General features: G+C 44.5%; 1 protein-coding gene across 1 annotated transcript in view; it reads left to right on the forward strand.

The window, feature by feature from the left end:
- The first annotated feature begins 9,772 nt into the window (after window positions 1-9,772).
- Window positions 9,773-24,524, forward strand: part of LOC143767192 (deoxycytidine kinase 2) — a 29,571-nt gene continuing 14,819 nt past the window's right edge. Inside the window, exons 1-6 of the mRNA XM_077255312.1 lie at window positions 9,773-10,093; window positions 11,625-11,740; window positions 22,272-22,465; window positions 22,551-22,698; window positions 22,783-22,898; window positions 23,089-23,188. Of these exons, the coding sequence (XP_077111427.1) occupies window positions 10,000-10,093; window positions 11,625-11,740; window positions 22,272-22,465; window positions 22,551-22,698; window positions 22,783-22,898; window positions 23,089-23,188 (768 nt within the window). The 5' untranslated portion in view covers window positions 9,773-9,999. The remainder of the gene's footprint in view (window positions 10,094-11,624; window positions 11,741-22,271; window positions 22,466-22,550; window positions 22,699-22,782; window positions 22,899-23,088; window positions 23,189-24,524) is intronic.

A 24,524-nucleotide genomic window follows, 5' to 3' on the forward strand; every position in this document is an offset into this window, starting at 1 on the left:
GCACTCCATCTTTGCAATGTTAGACGTGCAGGATTTTAATCAACCCACTGGTTTGGGCGACGTTTCGGCTCAGACTGAGCCTTTCTCAAGCAATGGGTGTAACAAACAGATGTCAATTTATAGTACTCTCAACAATAATTTCAGCCAAAGTGAATAAATATATCATACAGTGAATACCTCATATATTATACAGATACAATTATATGTGGAAATATATGTGCAAATTCATTCATGATCATAGATCAATATAAAGTGCTTGTATATATAAAGTGCTCTGTGCTTGTATATACTATATTTCATTAAAATCATCTCCACATTAGGTTCATTTCTTAGAATGTAACTAACTAATGTAACATAATATTTCATGAATACATACTGTGGTAATGAGGAGCCCATGTGCCGCATGTAGGACGCCATTCACCGTACTCAGCGTCTGCCAATACCTACTGCGCATGTCCCAGCGCGTCACAAGCATAGTTTACTGCGCATGTCAAGGCGCACATTGAATGTAGAGGATTGCCGATAAACTGAGTTAAAGATATTAGGATACGTTTGTGCTAGGGCGCCTAATAACGCCGTATCATAGCGCCACTATTGCGCATGAGCCTCCAAGTATATCTACTCATTTGTGGCACACTATAAATTTCTATTTTAGAACTTTTAAACAATTTTGCGGATCAACTTACTCCGTAATCCACTAGGTCACCTGCACAATATACAGTGAAAATTGCATATTAATTAGATACCAGGGCATATTTTAAAGATATCTTTGTTTTATTATCCTTGAACTGGGGTTCTTTACCCTGACTACCCGGACGACACCTTTATAAAGGCTGCCCCCGGGCGCCACACAGCCTCCAGATGTCACAGCCAGCCCCTCCGAGCCAACCGCCCCAAACTGGACAACCGTAAGGTAACATAACCCTCTCCACTAATGTTTATAAATATTTGTATATATTTTATGCCCCAGTATAATCATACAACAAAAGAAAGAAAAAATTCCTTTGAAATTGACATTTTATTTCACATAAATAAATCAATTATGTCTGCAATCCACCACTTCAAAATATTTTTAAAGAATTTTTTATAAGAATTTTTTATATGAATCTATCAAATATGTGTAATATTTTCTGGATTAATTTCAAATCTAGGCCTTCCGTCCTCATGCGACCATGTTCCTCAACACAGAGTAGACGAACCTAAAAAATGGAGAACCATAAAAGATATTAAAATCAGGGAATGAATTTTTCAAATAACCATGTACCCTCAAAAATACTTCAAGGATAAAAAACATATACTTAACAAACCATATGAAATAAATTACATGACTGTATGAATTTTAAAATCTACATTTAGGCCTTTGGGCTTGAGGGTATCCAGTTCATAGATCCATTTTAGTTCTTTCTTTTTAAGGATCCCTTCCCTGTCACCCCCTCTCCTTTGTACCGGGACTATATCAATTATTTTGCACTTTAAATCCCTCTCGGAATGATTTAGTTCCACAAAATGTTTCGGGACCGGAAGATCCATTCGTTTCTTTCTTATTGTATACCGGTGCTGGTTCATTCTTACCTTGAACTCGCATGTAGTCTCACCAATATACCACAAATTGCACGGGCACATTAGGAGATATATGACAAATTCGGAGCTACATGTCAGATATTCATTAATCCTATATGTCTTCCCTGTCCGGGGATGCTGAAATGTACAGCCCTTCACCATGTGTGTACAGTTCACGCAATTCAGACACGGAAAGCATCCTTTTTTACTTAGGCCTGTTAATGTCGACTGAAAACTTTTCTTCATTGTTCCTATATCTGATTTAACCAGATAGTTACCAATATTTTTACTCTTCTTATAGGAACAAATGGGCGGCATCTTAAACTCCTTAATATCAGGGAGACACCTACCCAACATCCCCCAATGTTTCCTAACTATTTTGGCTACTTCTTTGCTTTCTTCCACATAGGTCGTAACCAGTGGAATCCGATCCAACTGCCTTCTTCTCTTTACACTGGGTGGTTTATTGATCAAACCCTCTCTATCCTGTTGAAGCACCCTTTGTTTTGTTTTCTCTAATAAACTCTTCGGATACCCCCTTCTCAGAAATTTATCAGTTAGTCTGTCAAGCACAATATCAACCTCTTCTTCTTCTTTAACAATTCGTCGTACTCTCAATAATTGACTAAGCGGGATCGATTTTAACATACTACGTGGATGCTGGCTATCATATGTCAATAAGTTATTCCTATCTGTTTTCTTTACAAAAAGCGTTGTATTTAGCCCCCCCTCCTTTTGTGTAACCAATACATCTAAAAACTGAATTTCCAGTCTAGATGATACCAAAGTGAATTTAATAGTCTCGTCAATTGTATTGAGAAAACAGTGGAAATCATCTAGTGCCCTTTGTGTACCTGTCCACAGGAGGAAGACGTCGTCTATGTATCTCCACCACACCAAAACTTGTCGGAAGTGGTGGGACACATAGACGAAGTCTTCCTCCAGCACCTCCATTACCAAATTTGCATATGCGGGGGCCATATTGGCCCCATTGCAGTTCCTCGCTTTTGTGCATAAAACGTATCCCCAAAAAGAAAATAGTTGCGTTTCAGTATTATTTCTAACAGTCTTAATAAAAAGGTTCTACCTTCCACTGTAAATTTTGCCGAATCCAATTTTTTATCCACCGCCCGTAACCCCCTTTCGTGATCAATAGACGTATATAGGGATACCACGTCAAAAGACGCTAAAATAATCTCATCCGTCAACTGTATTCCTTCCAATTTTTTTAAAAAAGTCCGTTGTATCCCTAATATATGATTTTCCACTTTTAACTAAAGGGTTAAAAATTCTGTCCAAAAATATACCCATCTTACTAAATATTGAGTTAACCCCGGAGATTATTGGGCGTCCCGGTGGATTTATCAAACTCTTGTGGATTTTGGGGATAGTATATAGCACCGGGGTTGTGGGAGCCTCCACCTGTAGATAATCAAATAAATCTTGATCAATTACTTTTGAATCCACAGCTTCCTTCAGGCACATCCTAATTTCCTTCTCAATGCGAAACCTGGGGTCTCCATCCATCCTACCATAGACTTCTTCATCCTGCAGTTGTCTATTAATTTCATTTATATACATACACTTGTCCATGACGACGACGGCACCCCCTTTGTCTGCGGGTTTGATGATGACGTCGCCATCATGGACAAGTTCCTGCAATGCCAAGACCTCATCTCTCAATATATTCGGGTGTTGAAATTCTTTCTGCATATTATCTCTCAATTCTTCTATCTCCATCATAACCACCTCCTCAAAAGCGTCTATGACAGCTGAACTAGTAGGGGGCATAAAGTTACTTTTATTACGCAATTCAACCATCCTTAGATCAAATTCACTACTTTTCACATTTGTAATACTATCCTTGTTATGAAACCATTCTTTCAGTCTTACTGCCCTGAAAAAACGTGCCAAGTCCACTTGTAAATTGAACCAGTCCATATGTGAACATGGACTAAATGAAAGTCCCTTACTTAGTACAGACACCTGCATATTAGTGAGTACCTTTGTTGAAATGTTCACTACAAGTTCTGTTCCCGCCTCCTGAGGTTCGGTTGTCTTTGGGCTTGTGGCTTGATTTTTTCTGGTTTCTTTTTGCCTCCGATGGTGGCGTTTGCCTCCTCGTCTTTTCCGGCTTCCATTCCACCTATTGGGTCTAGAGGGAATAAATTCATTAATCACACACTCAGTTTGATTATATTCATCTGTTTTCCTGGATTCCAATTGACCTCTCTTCTTCCACGGTATCCTAGCACTATCATTTTGCCAAGTGTAGACATGTCCGGTTTCATAATCACCCGCGTCCCTACTACATTTTTTTCGTTTTGTTTCTTCCAAATCACCTCTAAATTTACATAAATCTCTTTCTATTTTTTCTTTAAAAGCAATCCAATCTTCCTTGTTCAACACTTCTTGCAATTTCTTTTCCATTTCTCCAACACTCAATTGCATCTTTTTTACTTCCATTTGTAAAAATTCTATATTTAGCAACATTATGTCCATAGCGTATTTATTAGAGATCATTGTAAACCGGGTACAAAAAGTGGAATTCCCCATAAACAAATTTGGTCTAATGTTTGACCTTAATCCCCTGGGAATTTTTCGTTCCTTATAATATTGTCCCAGTGTTGATAGATGTAACTGTGAACTAACTAGACGTTTAGAGTCATTTTCATATTTCCGTTTAATTTCAACAATAGATGGGGTTTTCAAGTCTGAGCCGAAACGTCGCCCAAACCAGTGGGTTGATTAAAATCCTGCACGTCTAACATTGCAAAGATGGAGTGCTGCCTCGTTTTTTCTGTATATTGACCAGCTTGGATATATGGACTATTATCCTGGGGGCCTGCACCCGAAGATATGTAGAAAGTGTGCTGTTCCTTTTCTTTTTTACCTAGATAGATAGATAGATAGAAGGCATGAGATGGATAGATGTAGATAGAGATATGGATAGTTAGGCTACTCTCACATATCTTTTTTTTTTCCGTCAGGCAGGATCCGGCGAATTTTTGAAAAAACGGATCCATTGCAAATAGTGAAAAACTGATGCAACTGATCTGTTTTTTTTTTTATTTAAAAGAGAGCGAACGGAAAATGTGCATGATTTGAATGGAAACATGCATGACAAAATGGATTTGGAGGCCGGATTCATCATTTCACATCTCAGTTTCATACGTTTTTCTCCGGATCCGTCGCTGTGCGTTTTTTCGCCGGACAGAAAAACCGTTCCTCTGTACGTTTTCTCCGTCCGGCGGAAACAGCTTTTTTGACGGATCCGGCAAAAAACGGATGAAACGTTGTGGCCATCAGGCCCAATCCTGCGCTAATACAACTCTATGAGAAAAGAACAGATCCAGCAGAAAAAAAACGGATCCGTTTTTTTCAAAACTGGCCGGATTGTGCCTGACGGCAAAAACCTGATGTGTGAAAGTAGCCAGCTAGATATATCCATAGATAGGTCGATGCTGATTAATGAACATAAAGAAAAAGACGGGAAAAAAATGGCGTGGGCTCCCGCACAATTTTATGCACCAGAGGGGGAAAGTCGACGGCCAATATTTGTAGCCTTTGAAGGGGGTAATACCCACGGACCCTTTCCAGGCTATGAAAAAACGGATCCATTGCAAACAGTGAAAAACTGATGCAACTGATCCGTTTTTGTTTTTTTTTTACAAAGAGAGCGAACGGAAAATGTGCATGATTTGAATGGAAACATGCATGACAAAATGGATTTGGAGGCCGGATTCATCATTTCACATCTCAGTTTCATACGTTTTTCTCCGGATCCGTTGCTGTGCGTTTTTTCGCCGGACAGAAAAACCGTTCCTCTGTATGTTTTCTCCGTCCGGCAGAAACTGCATTTTTGACGGATCCGGCAAAAAACGGATGAAACGTGTGGCCATCAGGCCCAATCCTGTGCTAATACAACTCTATGAGAAAAAAACAGATCCATCAGAAAAAAAACGGATCCGTTTTTTTCAAAACTGGCCGGATTGTGCCTGACGGCAAAAACCTAATGTGTGAAAGTAGCCAGCTAGCTATATCCATAGATAGGCCGATGCTGATTAATGAACATAAAGAAAAATACGGGAAAAAAAATGGCGTGGGCTCCCGCACAATTTTCTGCACCAGAGGGGGAAAGCCGACGGCGAATATTTGTAGCCTGGGAAGGGGGTATTAGCCATGACCCCTTTCCAGGCTATGAATATCAGCCCACAGCTGTCTGCTTAGCCTTTACTGGCTATTAAAAAAGGAGGATCCCCCCAAAAAATGACGTGGGGCCCCCTATATTTTATAGTCAGAAAGGCTATGCAGACAGCTGAGGGCTGATATTCATAGCCTAGAGAGGGGCCATGGATATTGCCCCCCCCCCCCCCGGCTACAAATACCAGCCTCCCCAGAAATGGCGCATCTGTAAGATGCGTCAATTCCGGCACTTAGCCCCTCTCTTCCCACTCCCCTGTAGTGGTGGGATATGGGGTAATAAGGGGTTAATGTCACCTTGCTATTGTAAGGTGACATTAAGCCGGGTTAATAATCAAGAGGCGTCAATAAGACGCCTATCCATTATTAATCCTAGAGTAGTGAAAGAGTTAAAAAAAAATAAAGACACAGCCAGAAAAAAGTATTTTATTATTCTTAATTTAACCATACTTACCATACTCGATCGCCTGTAAAAAATTAAAATAATGAACCATATACTCCCTGTCCGACGCAGTCCAATTAATAACGAGTGTCCCACGACAATCTCCCCTATAGAACAGTGACATCGGGTGGTGTCACTGCTCTATAGACCTTCAGTGACACAGTGACAGGAGACAATGGCTCCTGCAGTGCATCACTGAGGTTACCTTAGTTCACTGGTCTCACTTTATGCCATTGCTGCGTGGGAACTTTCTCACACAGTAGTGCCACAAGTGAGACTAGGGACTATTTTTTAAAGTGGCGGATGAATACAGTGCAGAAGGATACCTCCCTCCCGTCATTGTATTCCTGGAGCCCCTGGAGAGCGGTCACATCAGCTGATGCTGCTGCTCTCCACGGGAGATCGTCGTGGGACACTCGTTTTAATTGGATTTCTGCGGATCAAGGAGTATAGTGTTTGATTTATTATTTTAATATTTTTTACAGGTGACACTGGCTTCGGGGAACAAAGTGACAAGTGATGGTGAGTATGTACTCTATGTCTGTATATATTTATTGCATGTAATGTATGAATGTACTGTATGTATGTATTGTATGTCTATATGTATGTATGTTATATGTACTGTCATATGTTGTCATATGTTGTATGTACTGTCATATGTTGTATGTTCTGTCATATGTTGTATTTAGTCATATGTTGTATGTTCGTGGTTTTTTGTTTTTTTTTACATTCAACACATTAGCCGGATGATGGGACTACTACTGTCCCATCATTGGCTAATGTGTCAATCACTGCCACTGTAGTCCCATCGGACGATGCCTGCGCGGGCACACACCCCCAAGGACTCCCGACAGCCCCGCATACACAAACACCCGCACACAGTCCCCGCCCACACACACAGTCTCCTCCTACACGCTACCCACACTCTTCCCCCCTCCCGATCTGCAGCGTTTCTCGCAGCAAAACCGCAGGTTTTTTTTAGATCTGCGGTTTTGCTGCGGATGTGCCCGACTCAGTGCAAGTCAATGGGTGCAGAAACGCTGCAGATCCGCACAAATAAATGACATGCTCCTTCTTTTAAGCGGCAGCGTTTTCAGTGCCGTTAGCATAGCATTTTTTTCCATTGATTTACATTGTACTGTAATATGGAAATTGCCTCTTCTGAGAAAAAGAGGACTTAACTCTATAGCGCCACCTGTTGGAAGTAGCGATCCTACAAGTCACAATCAACCCTTTAAAGAGTCGTGCAATATGACTTAGGATAAAAGCCAAATCAGTATCTCAATTCGCAGACACGGTGTTTCGGGCTGTTGGCCCTCGTCAGTGCGAAGCATGAGAACTGATTTGGCTAGGTGAGAGGCTCTGGGCTGGGGTCTAAGGGGTATCGTTTCTCCTTAGGCCGGTTTCACACGTCAGTGGCTCCGGTACGTGAGGTGACAGTTTCCTCACGTACCGGAGACACTGACACACGTAGACCCATAAAAATCAATGCATCTGTTCAGATGTCATTGATTTTTTGCGGACCGTGTCTCCGTGTGCCAAACACGGAGACATGTCAGTGTTCGTGGGAGCGCACGTATTACACGGACCCAATAGAGTCAATGGGTCCGCGTAAAACACGGACCTCACACGGACATTCTCCGTCTGGGGTCCGTGTGGCGTGCCGGAGACAGCGCTACAGTAAGCGCTGTCCCCCCCACATGGTGCTGAAGCCGGTATTCATATCTTCCCTGTAGCAGCGTTTGCTATAGAGAAAATATGAAGAATAGTGTTAAAAATAAAGATCCATGTGTCCGCCGCCCCCCCACCCCCTGTGCGCCCCCCCGCTGGTCAGAAAATACTTACCCGCTCCCTCGCTCCTTCCTGGTCTGGCCGCGCCTCCTACTGTATGCGGTCACGTGGGGCCGATCATTTACAATCATGAATAGTCGGCTCCGCCCCTATGGGAGGTGGAGCCACATATTCATGATTGTAAATGATCGGCCCCACGTGACCGCATGCAGAAGTCGCGGCCAGACCAGGAAGGAGCGACAGCCGACGGGGGACCCGGGTAAGTATTTTCTGACCAGCGGGGGGGCGCACAGGGGGTGGGGGGGCGGCGGACACCTAAATCTTTATTTTTAACACTATTCTTCATATTTTCTCTGCAGCAAACGCTACTGCAGAGAGGATATGAATCGCAGCTTCAGCACCATGCAGAGTGGGTACCACACGCTCCGTGTGGTACCCACTCGCCATACGGGCGGCACACGTGTGCCGCACGTATGGCCTCCGTGAGTTCCCAGGCACACGGACACGGATAACTCCGGTACCGATTTATTCCAGTACCGGAATTATCTGGACGTGTGGGACAGCCCTTATGGAGAGTGACATACCATCTCTGGCTTGTCAAGGTAAGGAGGCTTATTTGCCGTACAATGCTCCTCTGGGAATTGAAATATGCAAATTGCCTCTTCTGAGAAAAAGAGGACTTAACTCTATAGCGCCACCTGTTGGAAGTAGCGATCCTACAAGTCACAATCAATCCTCTAACGAGTCGTGCAATATGACTTAGGATAAAAGCCAAATCAGTATCTCAATTCGCAGACCCCAGTCCAGAGCTTCTCACCTAGCCAAATCAGTTCTCATGCTTCGCACTGACGAGGGCCAACAGCCCGAAACACCGTGTCTGCGAATTGAGATACTGATTTGACTTTTATCCTAAGTCATATTGCACGACTCGTTAAGGCTACGTTCACATTTGCATTGTGCGCCGCAGCTTTGGCGACGCAACGCACAACGCAAACAAAAACGCAGCAAAACGCATGCACAACGCTGCGTTTTGCGCCGCATGCGTCCTTTTTTTGGTTGATTTTGGACGCAGCAAAAATGCAACTTGCTGCGTCCTCTGCGCCCGGACGCGTGCGCCGCAGTGACGCATGCGTCGCAAAACGCAAGTGCAACGCATATCCATGCGCCCCCATGTTAAATATAGGGGTGCATGACGCATGCGGCGACGACCGCAAATGTGAACGTAAGGGTTGATTGTGACTTGTAGGATCGCTACTTCCAACAGGTGGCGCTATAGAGTTAATTCCTCTTTTTCGCAGAAGAGGCAATTTGCATATTTAAATTCCCAGAGGAGCATTGTACGGCAAATAAGCCTCCTTACCTTGACAAGCCAGAGATGGTATGTCACTCTCCATAAGGAGAAACGATACCCATTGTACTGTAAATCACTTTCAGATCTGCAGCGTTTCCGCGCGGAAACTGCAGATCCGCAGGAAATCCACAACGTGTGCCCATGGCCTAATAGTGACTGGGTGAACATGATCTTAGACTTTAATCCTTGGTGCAGAATAATCTGCTGTGTGCTTTTCTCCATGTGTGCATAGTACACTTAGGGAAGTTAGTACCACGGCCACATGGAGGCACGGCAGCAGACATGACAGCAGCTAGTACACTGCCTGCAGGGTCAGCCGGTCACGTCCACTCACTGCCACTCAGATAAGAAAGCTTTCCCGCCTGCTGGTGACGTCACGGGGACTCCGCCGCCTCATATCGGCGCTCACCGGACGCCACCACACATCCAGCTTCTTCGAACATGCCGCGCTTTTTAGGACGGCCTCTCCTTCATTGATTGGCTGGCGTGGCCCGGCCTTCGTGCTATCATTGGCTGCAGCGACGTGTCCTCTATTCTGATTGGCCGAACGTCTGAACCTTATAAACATCAGCCTGCCATTTACACAGTTTGTTCGTATTAGTCCTCCCCTGCACACTTGCATTTGTGAAGCGGGCACAGTTTCTCTCTGGCTATGGCCACTCCACCGAAGAGGACGTGCTACAGCCCCAGCCTGGACCTCAGCTTCCACAAGCGCAGCAAGAAGCTTTCTATAGAAGGGAACATCGGTAAGTGTGCAGCCACACATCGGACGATATTGTGAGCGATGCGCCGTGATGCCCTCCTCTGTGGTGCACGTGAGAGCTGCGGCTCTACCCCGACTGCCTGATGTCCAGTCCGGTATCTGCGGGATGTCCGCACAGACGCGGCCGGTGGAGGACGTGCAGCTCCCGCCACTTCACGCTTTGATTTCATTGGAACTTTGCAGCTGTTAAATTCTGGCGGGTTTTCTGCTATTGGTTACAATGGCGACAGCGCCCCCGTGTGTCCGGCTGTGAGAAGAGAGCATTTGTATTTCTCCTTTACACTGCACTATAAACGTGTGCGTGTAAAAATATATTACTTTTCTTCTATTGTGGCCCTCTAGGTGACCTAATTGTTTGATCTCCTGCAGCATAAGAGTCCTGCAATGAGTTGTACAAATACCAATTTCCTCCAGAGCCCAGTGTGTGGCTACCCCAATTAGCTTCTAGGTATGTGGTGATGGGAGTTGCTGCTATTAGTGACTAGTCCTGGCTGTAAAACCCAGCTGACCCCTGCCCTTCACTAGCCAGCTAACCTGTATACCTCCTAGACCAAGGCTCTCAAACTGGGCTGGGTATAGCACTTTTACTGACAAAATACTTTTTTAATGCTTTATTTTACTTTTTTTTTTTTTTTTTTTTAATTCACAATTCTTTCCCCAGACTGGCCACATCCAGTAATATATTCTTACAATTAGCAGTACACTGTAATTCTAGGAAACAGCTTGTGGTAATGCCCTCCATCTTGTGGTAATGCCCTCCATATTGTGGTATCACCCCCTATTGTGCCGTTCTTCATATACATAAGAAAAGATTCTTCTCACCCGTCCTCTGTTCCCTCGCATCCTTGCCGTCCATGTGGCCGCAGACGCTGTAGACCCCTTGATAATCATGGCCCGACACAGGAGCCGCTGCCGGTAGCACTTTATTTCAGTTGCATGGGTGCCCTTGGACGCACATTCAGTTGAAATGTATTGCAGCGCAGAGATTCTCTGCACAGCAATAGCAATGCAAGCTTCTGGCCCATCAGAGGCCATCAGCTGACTTCTGCACGCTGGCGCATGGCAGTGACATATGCTGCTGTGCCGGCATGCCTGTGTGAGCTGCTGGCCTCTGGCCGGTGCCTGGCATAGGTATTGCTGTGTAGAGTCTCTACACGGCAATACATTCCAATTGAATGTATCTAAGGACCAGGCAGGGATTGTCAAGGGGTCTGCAGTGCCTGCGGCCACATGTTTGAGACCCCTGTCGTAGACAATGGCCAATTTAACAGTGTGTGGGTGTGTACACACTAGCCTCATAATGTGAAAAGGGTTAAATAGTCTGTTTTCCAGACACCTGTAATAAGTGTGCAGGGAATTGTATGGCACAGTGTTTTTCTTTATGTATGGGCATACAGTTTTGGTCAGGTTGTTCACCATAGTTTATTCCACCATGCTGTGTCAGCCTTTATCGTCTCTGTCCTCAGCCATATTGCACTGGAGATCATTGCTTTGACCTTCTTCTGTTTCCGCAGCTGCTGGGAAATCCACGTTTGTCCGAATTCTGGAGCAGGCGAGCGATGACTGGGAGGTTGTTCCTGAACCTATTGCCAAGTGGTGTAATGTACAGACTGCGGAGAATGAGCACGAGGTATTCTAGCTCCTGCTGCTCTCACAAGAGGAGGTGCTGATGGCCACTTTATAGTTCAGTTTCCTAATTTGAAAAGTAGTCCTCCATTATCTAAGGAGGACATTCATGTCTGCCTCTCAATGAGCAGACTTACCCTTTCAAGACTTGGAATACCGTATATTTATCTTGAATCCATATACATGGCTTCTATTCATAAGAAAATGCAAACTAGGGGCACTTAAGGGAACCTGTCACCCCCAAAAACGATGGTGAGGTAAGCACACCGTCATCAGGGGCTTATCTACAGCATTCTGTAATGCTGTAGATAAGCCCCCGATGTTGCCTGAAAGAGGAGAAAAAGACGTTAGATTATACTCACCCAGGGGCTGGCTCTCTGACCTTTCCCGGCGCCTGCGCACTGCAGTACTTTGCTCTGCCCTCAACAGGGCAGACAAAGTACGCCTGCGCTGCAGCCGCGGCGTGAAGTCCAGAAGAGGACGTCATGGAATGAAGATGGGAGGCGCCGCACCGGACCTGAGACGCCCATCGGACCCGGACCACCCCTGGGTGAGTATAATCTAACGTCTTCTCCTCTTTCAGGTAACATCGGGGGCTTATCTACAGCATTCCAGAATGCTGTAGATAAGCCCCTGATGACGGTGAGCTTACCTCACCATCGATTTTGGGGGTGACAGGTTCCCTTTAACAGTTACTTGCAGCACGTCTGGTTAAAAAAAAAAAAAAAGGCCTGAAAACCGCAGGAAAGACTCTACCTAATAGTTTTTATTGCTAAGCCAGTTTGCCTTTCACGGTTTTAACCCCTTTACAACCTTGGAGGTATGGATACGTCATATCTTTAATGCAGCACCACAGCTCCTGGGCAGTGGATGAAGGATACAGACAGGACAGCATGGGATTGCAGTTGATTCTTTTTGTGAGATAAAGCATTTCCCTACCTGTTTTAAACAGTTTTTTACTTCAGAGAATAATTTGCGATCCTGTATGGTAATGTTTTCATACTACTTTGGTTTCTCCCCTGCCCAGGAGATGTATGATTAGACGATCATCCTGTACGGGCAGACCATTGATTAAAATTCACTATGGTTTGTGGGAAAACCCCTTTAAGCTGTGAGAGTACCTCAGCGTACACCTACCGGTTTAAATTTTATGAAGGGAGACACCTGGATTGAACCCCCTAAATGTCCTTCTGTCCTGCGAGTGAGTGGGGAAATTGTGTGGGATTTGGTGCATCCACTGCTGGCTCAAGGTTATCATTTCTGCAGAAATAACATTTATATCTGCATCCTACTCCTCAAGTCCTTCTCCGTGCGAGCTACCGCAGCCTGTGATACTGTCTGCAAAAATCAGGAGGGCCTCCCTAAGAAGCCAATTGGGCAGCTGCTCTGAAAGGGTAAGGATACAGCCCAATGTAGCGACTGGTCTGTACCTTTAGTTCCAGAAGGCAGTGATCACGGCCCTAATCCATGGAGATCAGGAAGGAGCGGGCCGCAGCACTTCTGGACCTGAATGTGTTTATCGTGCCAGGTCAACATTTCCCCGGTGAGTTCCCTAAAGCACAAAGAAAGGAAGGTTGCAAAAGAGGCACAGTGTGTTATAGAAGGGGGGATAAGCCAGTACACCATTTATCAATGCAACACCTGCCCCGACAAACCTGGTCTGTGTATGAAAGAAAACTTCACTCCTCCATGCACTACTAAATTGTAAATTAATTTCTGATTTGCACAACACAAGTATTACAACCTGTTGTACATTACACAACTTGCGTAAGCCACTACTTTATTAAATTCACATACCAAGAAACATCAATTACAACATGGGGTCACTTGTGGGGGGGTTCCAGTGTTTAGGCATATCAGGGGCTCTCCAGATGTGATGCCTGCAGACAGTTCCTCAGTCTGCTTTCCAAAACGCCATTCCTTCCCTTCTGAGCCTTGCCGTATACCAAATAGTAGTTTTCCTCCACATATGAGATATAGGCATACGCCGGAGAAATTGCACAATATTTGGGGTCCTTTTTCTCCTGTTACCCTTGTGTAAGTAGTTTACTGTAGACCCTTACTTTTTTCACAAAAAATGCTAATTTCTTTTCTTTACACATTTCATCAGTTCCTGTGAAGGAGGTGAAGAGTTAATATACCTCTTGAATGCGGTTTTGAGCACCTTGAGGGGTGCGGTTTTTAGAATTTTCACTTTTGGGTATTCTTTCATATTGGTGGAGCACTTGCCAGGTCCGTAGGGTACTCTGTACCTGGTCGGCACAGTTAAAGGGGTGGTCACGGCGGCGGTGACCTGGTCCGTGGCCTTGGGCATCCAATTAAAGGCGATTAAGTGTAATGGAAATAAAGTCTATTGGCATAATGTTCATGACATCACCTGTGGTAATCGGCCAGGGATTGCCAACGCTGCTTACAGGGATCCGCTGGGGCCTATAGTTATGCAGCTTAACCCCTTCATGACCCAGCCTATTTTGGCCTTAATGACCTTGCCATTTTTTGCAATTCTGACCAGTGTCCCTTTTATGAGGTAATAACTCAGGAACGCTTCAACGGATCCTCGCGGTTCTGAGATTGTTTTTTCGTGACATATTGGGCTTCATGTTAGTGGTAAATTTAGGTCGATAATTTCTGAGTTTATTTGTGAAAAAAAACGGAAATTTGGCGAAAAATTTGAAAATTTGGCAATTTTCACATTTTGAATTTTTATTCTGTTAAACCAGAGAGTTATGTGACACAAAATAGTTAATAAATAACATTTCCCACATGTCTACTTTACATCACCACAATTTTGGAAACAAATTTTTTTTTTTTGTTAAGGAGTTATAAAGGTTAAAAGTTGACCAGTGATTTCTCATTTTTACAACAAAATTTACAAAACCATTTTTTTTAGGGACCACCTCACATTTGAAGTCAGTTTGAGGGTTATATATGGCTGAAAATGCCCAAAAGTGACACCATTCTAAAAACTGCACCCCTCAAGGTGCTCAAAACCACATTCAAGAAGTTTATTAACCCTTCAGGTGTTTCACAGCAGCAGAAGCAACATGGAGGGGAAAAGTGAACATTTAACTTTTTAGTCACAAAAATGATCTTTTCGCAACAATTTTTTTATTTTCCCAAGGGTAAAAGGAGAAACTGGACCACGAATGTTGTTGTCCAATTTGTCCTGAGTACGCTGATACCTCATATGTGGGGGTAAACCACTGTTTGGGCGCACGGCAGGGCTCGGAAGGGAAGGAGCGCCATTTGACTTTTTGAATGAAAAATTGTCTCCAATCTTTAGCGGAAACCATGTCGCGTTTGGAGAGCCCCCGTGTGCCTAAACATTGGAGCTCCCCACAAGTGACCCCATTTTGGAAACTAGACCCCCCAAGGAACTTATCTAGATGCATAGTGAGCATTTTAAACCCTCAGGTGCTTCACAAATTGATCCGTAAAAATGAAAAAGTACTTTTTTTTTCACACAAAATTTCTTTTAGCCTCAATTTTTTCATTTTCACATGGGCAACAGGATAAAATGGATCCTAAAATTTGTTGGGCAATTTCTCCTGAGTACGCCGATACCTCATATGTGGGGGTAAACCACTGTTTGGGTGCACGGCAAGGCTCGGAAGGGAAGGCGCGCCATTTGACTTTTTGAATGGAAAATTAGCTCCAATCGTTAGCGGACACCATGTCGCGTTTGGAGAGCCCCTGTGTGCCTAAACATTGGAGCTCCCCTACAAGTGACCCCATTTTGGAAACTAGACCCCCCAAGGAACTAATCTAGATGCATAGTGAGCACTTAAAACCCCCAGGTGCTTCACAGAAGATTATAACGCAGAGCCATGAAAATAAAAAATTATTTTTCTTTCCTCAAAAATGATTTTTAGCCCGGAGTTTTTTATTTTCCCAAGGATAATAGGAGAAATTGGATCCCAAATGTTGTTGTCCAGTTTGTCCTGAGTACGATGATACCCCATATGTGGGGGTAAACCACTGTTTGGGCGCACGGCAGGGCTCGGAAGGGAAGGCACGGCATTTGGCTTTTTGAATGGAAAATTAGCTTCAATCATTAGCGGACACCATGTCGCGTTTGGAGCGCCCCTGTGTGCCTAAACATTGGAGCTCCCGCACAAGTGACCCCATTTTGGAAACTAGACCCCCAAGGGAACTTATCTAGATGTGTGGTGAGCACTTTGAACCCCCAAGTGCTTCACAGAAGTTTATAACGCAGAGCCGTGAAAATAATAAATGTGTTTTCTTTCCTCAAATATTTTTTTAGCCCAGAATTTTTTAATTTTCCCAAGGGTAACAGGAAAAATTTGACCCCAAAAGTTGTTGTCCAGTTTCTCCTGAGTACGCTGATACCCCATATGTGGGGGTAAACCACTGTTTGGGCACATGCCGGGGCTCGGAAGGGAAGTAGTGACGATTTGGAATGCAGACTTTGATGGAATGGTCTGCGGGAATCATGTTACGTTTGCAGAGCCCCTGATGTGCCTAAACAGTAGAAACCCCCCCACAAGTGACCCCATTTTGGAAACTAGACCCCCCAAGGAACTTATCTAGATGTGTGGTGAGCACGTTCAACCCCCAAGTGCTTCACAGAAGTTTACAACGCAGAGCCGTGAAAATAAAAAATCATTTTTCTTTCCTCAAAAAAGATGTTTTAGCAAGCAATTGTTTATTTTCACAAGGGTAACAGGAGAAATTGGACCCCAATATTTGTTGCCCAGTTTGTTGTGAGTACGCTGATACCTCATATGTGGGGGTAAACCACTGTTTGGGCGCACGTCAGGGCTCGGAAGGGAAGTAGTGACATTTGAAATGCAGACTTTGATGGAATGGTCTTCGGGCGTCACATTGCATTTGCAGAGCCCCTGATGTGCCTAAACAGTAGAAACACCCCACAAGTGACCCCATTTTGGAAACTAGACCCCAAAAGGATCTTATCTAGATGTGTGGTGAGCACTTTCAACCCCCAAGTGCTTCACAGAAGTTTATAACGTAGAGCCGTGAAAATAAAAAATAATTGTTCTTTCCTCAAATTATGATTTAGCAAGTATTTTTTTATTTTTGCAAGGGTAACAGGAGAAATTGGACCCCAATAGTTGTTGCCCAGTTTGTCCTGAGTACGTTGGTATCCCATATGTGGGGGTAAACCACTGTTTGGGCGCACGTCGGGGCTTGGAAGGGAGGGCGCACCATTTGACTTTTTGAACGCAAGATTGGCTGGAATCAATGGTGGCGCCATGTTGCGTTTGGAGACCCCTGATGTGCCTAAACAGTGGAAACCCCTCAATTCTAACTTCAACACTAACCCCAACACACCCCTAACCCTAATCCCAACTGTAGCCATAACCCTAATCACAACCCTAACCCCAACACACCCCTAACCACAACCCTAACCCCAACACACCCGTAACCCTAAATCCAACCCTAATCCTAACCCTATCCTTAACCCTAACCACAAGCCTAATCTTAACCCTAGTTCCAACCCTAGCCCTAATTCCAACCCTAAGGGTACCGTCTCACATAAAGATTTACCAACGATCACGACCAGCGATACGACCTGGCCGTGATCGTTGGAAAGTCGTTGTGTGGTCGCTGGGGAGCTGTCACACAGACCGCTCTCCAGCGACCAACGATGCCAAGGTCCCGGGTAAACATCGGGTTACTAAGCGCAGGGCCGCGCTTAGCAACCCGATGTTTACCGTGGTTACCAGCGTAAAAGTAAAAAAAAAAAAACCGTACATACTCACATTTCGGTGTCCTTCAGGTCCCTTGCCGTCTGCTTCCCGCTCTGACTGAGTGCCGCCGTACAGTGAGAGCAGAGTGCAGCGGTGACGTCACTGCTGTGCTGTGCTCTCACTTTCCGGCCGACAGTCAGAGCGGGAAGCAGACGGCAAGGGACCTGAAGGACACCGAAATGTGAGTATGTACGTTTTTTGTTTTTTTTTTACTTTTACGCTGGTAACCACGGTAAACATCGGGTTACTAAGTGCGGCCCTGCGCTTAGTAACCCAATGTTTACCCTGGTTACAAGCGACCGCATCGCTGGATCGCTGTCACAACGATCCAGCGATGACAGCGGGAGATCCAGCGATGAAAGAAAGTTCCAAACGATCTGCTACGACGTACGATTCTCAGCAGGGTCCCTGATCGCTGCTACGTGTCAGACACAGCGATATCGTATGGATATCGCTGGAACGTCACGGATCGTACCGTCGTAGCGATCAAAGTGCCACTGTGAGACGGTACCCTAACTCTAATTCCAACCCTAACCCTAAGGCTATGTGCCCACTTTGCGGATTCGTGTGAGATTTTTCCGCACCATTTTTGAAAAATCCGCAGGTAAAAGGCACTGCGTTTTACCTACGGATTTACAGCGGATTTCCAGTGTTTTTTTGTGCGGATTTCACCTGCGGATTCCTATTGAGGAACAGGTGTAAAACGCTGCGGAATCCGCACAAAATTGACATGCTGTGGAAAATACAACACAGCGTTTCCGCACGGTATTTTCCGCACCATGGGCACAGCGAATTTGGTTTTCCATAGGTGTACATGGTACTGTAAACCTGATGGAAAACTGCTACGAATTCGCAGCGGCCAATACGCTGCGGATCCGCGGCCAATCCGCTGCGGATTCGCAGCCAAATCCGCACTGTGTGCACATGCCCTAACCCTACCCCTAATTCTAACCCTAACCCTAGTAGAAAAAAAAATATATATATTTATTTTTATTATTGTCCCTATGGGGGTGATAAAGGGGGGTCATTTACTATTTTTTTTTATTTTGATCACTGTGATAGGCTATATCGCAGTGATCAAAATACATCTGAAACGAATCTGGGGGAGCGGACAGGAGGACGGAGGAGCGGACAGGACGACTTAGGGGGGCGGACCACGTAACGGAGCACTGGGGAGGAGATCGGTGGGTGTGGGGGGGGACAGATTAAGTTTTCCAGCCATGGCCGATGATATTGCAGCATCGGCCATGGCTGGATTGTAATATTTCACCGTTTTTTTTGGGTGAAATATTACAAATCGCTCTGATTGGCAGTTTCACTTTCAACAGCCAATCAGAGCGATCATAGCCACGAGGGGGTGAAGCCACCCCCCCTGGGCTGAAGCACCACTCCCCCTGTTCCTGGAGATCAGGTGAAATTGGAGTTAACCCTTTCATCTGATCTGCAGGAGCGCGGTCCCTCCATGACGCATACGCTGCGTCACAGGTCGGATTGGCACCGACTTTCATGACGCAGCGTATGCGTCAAAGGTCGGGAAGGGGTTAAATGGTTTTGCTCCCCACAGGGAGTGGAGGCCCCAGGGCTACCAGGACAGTCTAAAGGTACCTTCACACTAAACGATATCGCTAGCGATCCGTGACGTTGCAGCGTCCTGGCTAGCGATATCGTTTAGTTTGACACGCAGCAGCGATCAGGATCCTGCTGTGATATCGCTGGTCGTTGAACAAAGTTCAGAACTTTATTTGGTCGTCAGACCGGCGTGTATCGTCGTGTTTGACACCAAAAGCAACGATACCAGCGATGTTTTACACTGGTAACCAGGGTAAACATCGGGTTACTAAGCGCAGGGCCGCGCTTAGTAACCCGATGTTTACCCTGGTTACCAGCGTAAAATGTAAAAAAAACACTACATACTTACATTCGCGTCCCCCGGCGTCCACTTCCCACACTGACTGAGGGCCGTAAAGTGAAAGTACAGCACAGCGGTGACGTCACCGCTCTGCTGTTAGGGCCGGTGCTCAGTCAGTGCAGGAAGCGGACGCCGGGGGACGCGAAGGTGAGTATGTAGTGTGTGTTTTTTTTACATTTTACGCTGGTAACCAGGGTAAACATCGGGTTACTAAGCACGGCCCTGCGCTTAGTAACCCGATGTTTACCCTGGTTACCCAGGGACCTCGGCATCGTTGGTCGCTGGAGAGCTGTCTTGTGTGACAGCTCTCCAGCGATCAAACAGCGACGCTGCAGCGATCTGCATCGTTGTCGCTATCGCTGCAGCGTCGCTTAATGTGAAGGTACCTTAAGAGGGGTTGTAGATGTTGGTGTGCAGGAAAGAATTGGAGGACACAGGGTTGTAGTCTCTTTACCTTTTAATTGCCCATGCAATCCAGAATGCTGGTGACAGGTGATCTTTGAAATCTGGAAGCGGTTCGGAATCCCCCTAGCCAGGTGGGGTTGGAAGCCTTCCTTTCTGTGATGAATTCTAGGTTCTTTATGCATTAGGTTACCTCAAGTTCTTCTCTATCTGTCCCTCAGGTGGAACACTACCTGCATGGCAGGCAGCTCAAGCCTTTTTCAAGTGTCCCTCTCTCGTGGTGACTCCAGGCTCTAATCTGCTGCTGTGCCTTCGGGTGTAGTTGTGGCCAGGAGACCTGCAGACTCCTGCCCTCCAGTTTCAGCTGTGGGGCATACAGTTCCCACACAATGTCGAACCCCGGTGTCCGGTTTCTTGTGCTCAATCCTGGGGGTGAGCTCAATCGCAGCTCCACTCCCAGTTTCTCTCCTCACGTGCTTCTTCTCCCTTCACGGTCTTACACAGACTGACTGTAACTCCTCCTCCAAGCCAGAACTTATAGGGAAGCTACCCTGAAGCCGGGTTTAGAGCTGCCCCTTCTGACCTGTAGTCAGGAAAGTGTTGTATGCTAGTGTTACCTGTTAAGGGGATCCCTTCTCGCTTCCAGGCATGGCATCACTCTCCCCGAGAGGCAGGCAATACCACTGTGGCAACCAGACTCCTGGGGTGCCACATAGGCCTCTCAAAGTCAATTTAAATAGGATATAGAAAAAAATGGCTTTGTAAATTTTGTTGGAAAAATGAGAAATCAACTTTTAACCCTTAGGAAGTTATAACAAAAAATGGTTTAAAAAATTGTGCTTGATGTAAAGTAGACGTGTGGGAAATGTTGTTTTTGTGGCATGTCATGAAAAAACAAGCTCAATCGGGGAGGGGGGTTGAAAAATGCATGGTGAGAAGGGAGTGCATATCACTTTATAGCCTTTTCCTAGAGATAATTTATCAATTGGTGTGGATTCCTGGCATTCCCACCAATCTGCTGATTGTGCTTGCGGCACGAGCTCCATGCTCTAGTGGCTATGAATGGAGAATGGCTGCAGTACCATTCATGGCCATCACGCTATCTATGCCGAATCAATCAGCTTATCAGTGGGGATGCCAAGAGTCTGGCCTCCACTGCTTTACCTATCCCAAGTATGGGTGCATGTTTCTAGAAGATCTTTGTACAATCTTTTGTGCTGTGACTTTAATTTGCTGCACAGTGTATTTAAGCCTTTGGGGTACTGGGCTTAAATATTCAGAATAGTCTAGAACGTTTCTGCAATGCTTTTAACAATGCCAAAGAGGTGCATTCTAAAGAATCAATACTATAGAAGAGAGAATCTTGCATCGGTGCAAAACCTGAGCCCAAATATCCACTGTGTGATTACCACATCAAATACACCGCCCTTTCATATTCACGGGTGCCAAACCCTGTAAACAATTGCACAACTCCATATACTGAAGAGAAAAAGGGGTGGCACTCAAGTTTCTAAAATCCAATCTTTATTGTGACGATTTAAAAAATCTTCAGCAGGGGGATGTAGAACGGGAAGAAAAAATCGGATGGCCGTTTCGCGCTCCCTTGTGCTTCTATGGGTCCTGTAGAACGCAAGGGAGTGCAAAACTGCCGTCCAATATAATTTTTTATTCTTCTGTACTACACCCTTTTTTCTCTTTAGTATATGGAAACATGTGCATTCTGCCACCTAATACAACTCTTCATGCCATACACTGGGCATGTATGCAATTTCTCCTATAGCTGCATTTAAAATAAATGACCATGCACAAAAGGACTGGTTAAACCAAGTCCAAGTTTTTGGTACACCCTGTGCCTAAACAGTTCAGTGCACCTTCCCACCTACTTGTCATGTATTTACAGTGTCAGCACTTCCATGACTTACAGCTTTGACAGGAGCCAGGGGACTGTAAAGATGGATGAGAAGGTGCACTGAATTGTTCAGGTATAGGGTGCACGGAGATGATGTACTTAGTTTGAACAGTCATTTTGTGCTGACAGACTCCCTTTAAAGGGACTGTCAGCACAGAAATATGGTTCAAACCAAGTCCTGCTGATTGGCACTTCATCGCATGGCCAATCCCTTCTCTCCTACTTATTTTCCCATTATGTACACTCCCATTCTTTGACAGCTCTGGCTTCATAGAACCAAAGGTTGGTGGCGATTGAAGGGAAAACAAGCAGGTGGGAATGTGCATTTAAATGATTGGCCATGCCATAGTGCACCAAATGCTGGTACATTTGTCAGCACATAAATTTTTTGCTTTGACGTCTCTAGCTTCGTAGAACCAGGGAAGGTTGGAGAAAGGATGGGTGGTGTAGTTGAATTACTGGTAGTGCAACGATGCGTCTGTACGTTGCTTGAACAGTCATTCTGTGCTGACAGGCCCTCTTGAGAGTTGTCCACTTGTTTTCTGGTAGAGGCTTTTTCATTTTTTTTTTTTTTTTTTTTAAGGAACTGTCTACCTCACAGAAGAGTGGTGGAAACCTCCTTCAAATGCTGTATGACAAGCCAACACGTTGGGCTTACACTTTCCAGACGTATGCTTGCTTAAGCCGTGTGAGGGCTCAGTTGAAACCTGTGTCTCCTAAACTAAGAGAAGCGGAGCATCCAGTACAGTTCTTTGAGCGCTCGGTGTACAGTGATCGGTGGGCACCTCTTTATTGCTTGTTGTCAATAAGAAAATGTGTTCTAGAACAGAAGCAACCATGTGACACCTCATTTCCCATATAGGTACATTTTTGCCTCAAGCTTGTTTGAATCTGGGAACATCAATGAAACAGAGTGGGCTATCTATCAGGACTGGCACACGTGGCTTCTCAAACAGTTTGAGGGTGAAATTGAGCTGGATGGAATAATATATCTTCGGGCAACTCCCCAGGTATGAATCCCTTTTTCCTCTGGTGTCTCACAACCTAGGAGAGGACCTCTCAATACAACATAATCTTGTTCTTTCACTCTTCAGAAATGTATGGGCAGACTGCATTCAAGAGGCAGGGAGGAGGAACAAGGGATTGAACTCGAATACTTGGAAAGCCTGCATTATAAACATGAGAAATGGCTGTATGACAGAACATCACAGTAAGTCTTGTGCTATAGTGGGGGGCATTATAAAGTTAATTTGTATTTTCTATAGCATTGGGAACTGTAAGTACGTCTACTGTATGTATACCATTTGGGGTTCGTCCAATTAACTTTTTGAAAGAAGTTTGGCTTTTGAGCCCTCTTGGCTGTTGAAACTTTCAGCAAACCTGAACATGTTTTGATCTAGGGTGGATTTTGAGTCCCTGAGACACACCCCAATTCTAGTCTTGGATGTAAACGATGACTTCAAAAATGACAAGATCCAACAAGAAGCATTGATTGACAAGGTAAGGGTTTTCCAAAAAAATACCTAACTCAAACTGCACTGTGTGAATATTCCCTCAGTCCATTTAACATTTGCATATTGTGCATTGGCATTAAAATCCTAAACTGGTCCAAAAGAGGAACTAGTCTTCTCATGACATTTCTGCTTTGGCCTTCAAAATGTAGACGTATAAGGCATGTATGTGCACACATCAGGATTCCTTGCAGAAATTTCCTGAACAAAACCAGACATTTTCTGCAAGAAATCCACATGCGTATTATTTTGCGTTTTTTTTTCTCCAGAGGTTCCCAATGCAATAATATAGTGGGAAATCCGCAAAATTAATGAACATGCTGCATCTTTTTTCACGGAAAAAAATGCAACATACGCACAAATTGCAGAATGCATTATAAATGATGTGATGCATATGTATGCGTTTTTATAGCAAACGCAAAAAATCCTGAACGTGTGCACACAGCCTAAATCTGGCTTCAGTGAAACCTCCTTGTGGCCACTGTTGAACATCTTAGACCATGGTAAAAATGGCTACTTCCCAATATATTGCAAACTTTTCTATTTGAAGTATCTTTAACCCCTTAGTGACAGTGACCATTTGCTGCTTAACCCCTTTACCCCCAAGGGTGGTTTGCATGTTATGGACCAGGCCAATTTTAACAATTCTGACCACTGTCCCTTTATGAGGTTATAACTCTGGAACGCTTCAACGGATCCCAGTGATTCTGACATTGTTTTCTCGTGACATATTGTACTTCATGACAGTGGTAAAATTTATTTGATATTACCTGCTTTATTTGTGAAATTTTGACAATTTTGCAATTTTCCAACTTTGAATTTTTATGCAATTAAATCACAGATATGTCACACAAAATACTTAATAAGTAACATTTCCCACATGTCTACTTTACATCAGCACAATTTTGGAACCAAAATTTTTTTTTTGTTAAGGAGTTATAAGGGTTAAAAGTTGACCAGCAATTTCTCATTTTTACAACACCATTTTTTTTTTTTAGGGACCACATCTCATTTGAAGTCATTTTGAGGGGTCTATGATAGAAATTACCCAAGTATGACACCATTCTAAAAACTGCACCCCTCAAGGTGCTCAAAACATTCAAGAAGTTTATTAACCCTTCAGGTGTTTCACAGGAATTTTTGGAATGTTTAAATAAAAATGAACATTTAACTTTTTTTCACAAAAAATTTACTTCAGCTCCAATTTGTTTTATTTTACCAAGGGTAACAGGAGAAAATGGACCCCAAACGTTGTTGTACAATTTGTCCTGAGTACGCCGATAGCCCATATGTGGGGGTAAACCACTGTTTGGTCGCATGGCAGA

The sequence above is a fragment of the Ranitomeya variabilis genome, chromosome 4 (genome assembly GCF_051348905.1).
Source record: "Ranitomeya variabilis isolate aRanVar5 chromosome 4, aRanVar5.hap1, whole genome shotgun sequence".
Lineage (NCBI taxonomy): Eukaryota > Metazoa > Chordata > Amphibia > Anura > Dendrobatidae > Ranitomeya > Ranitomeya variabilis.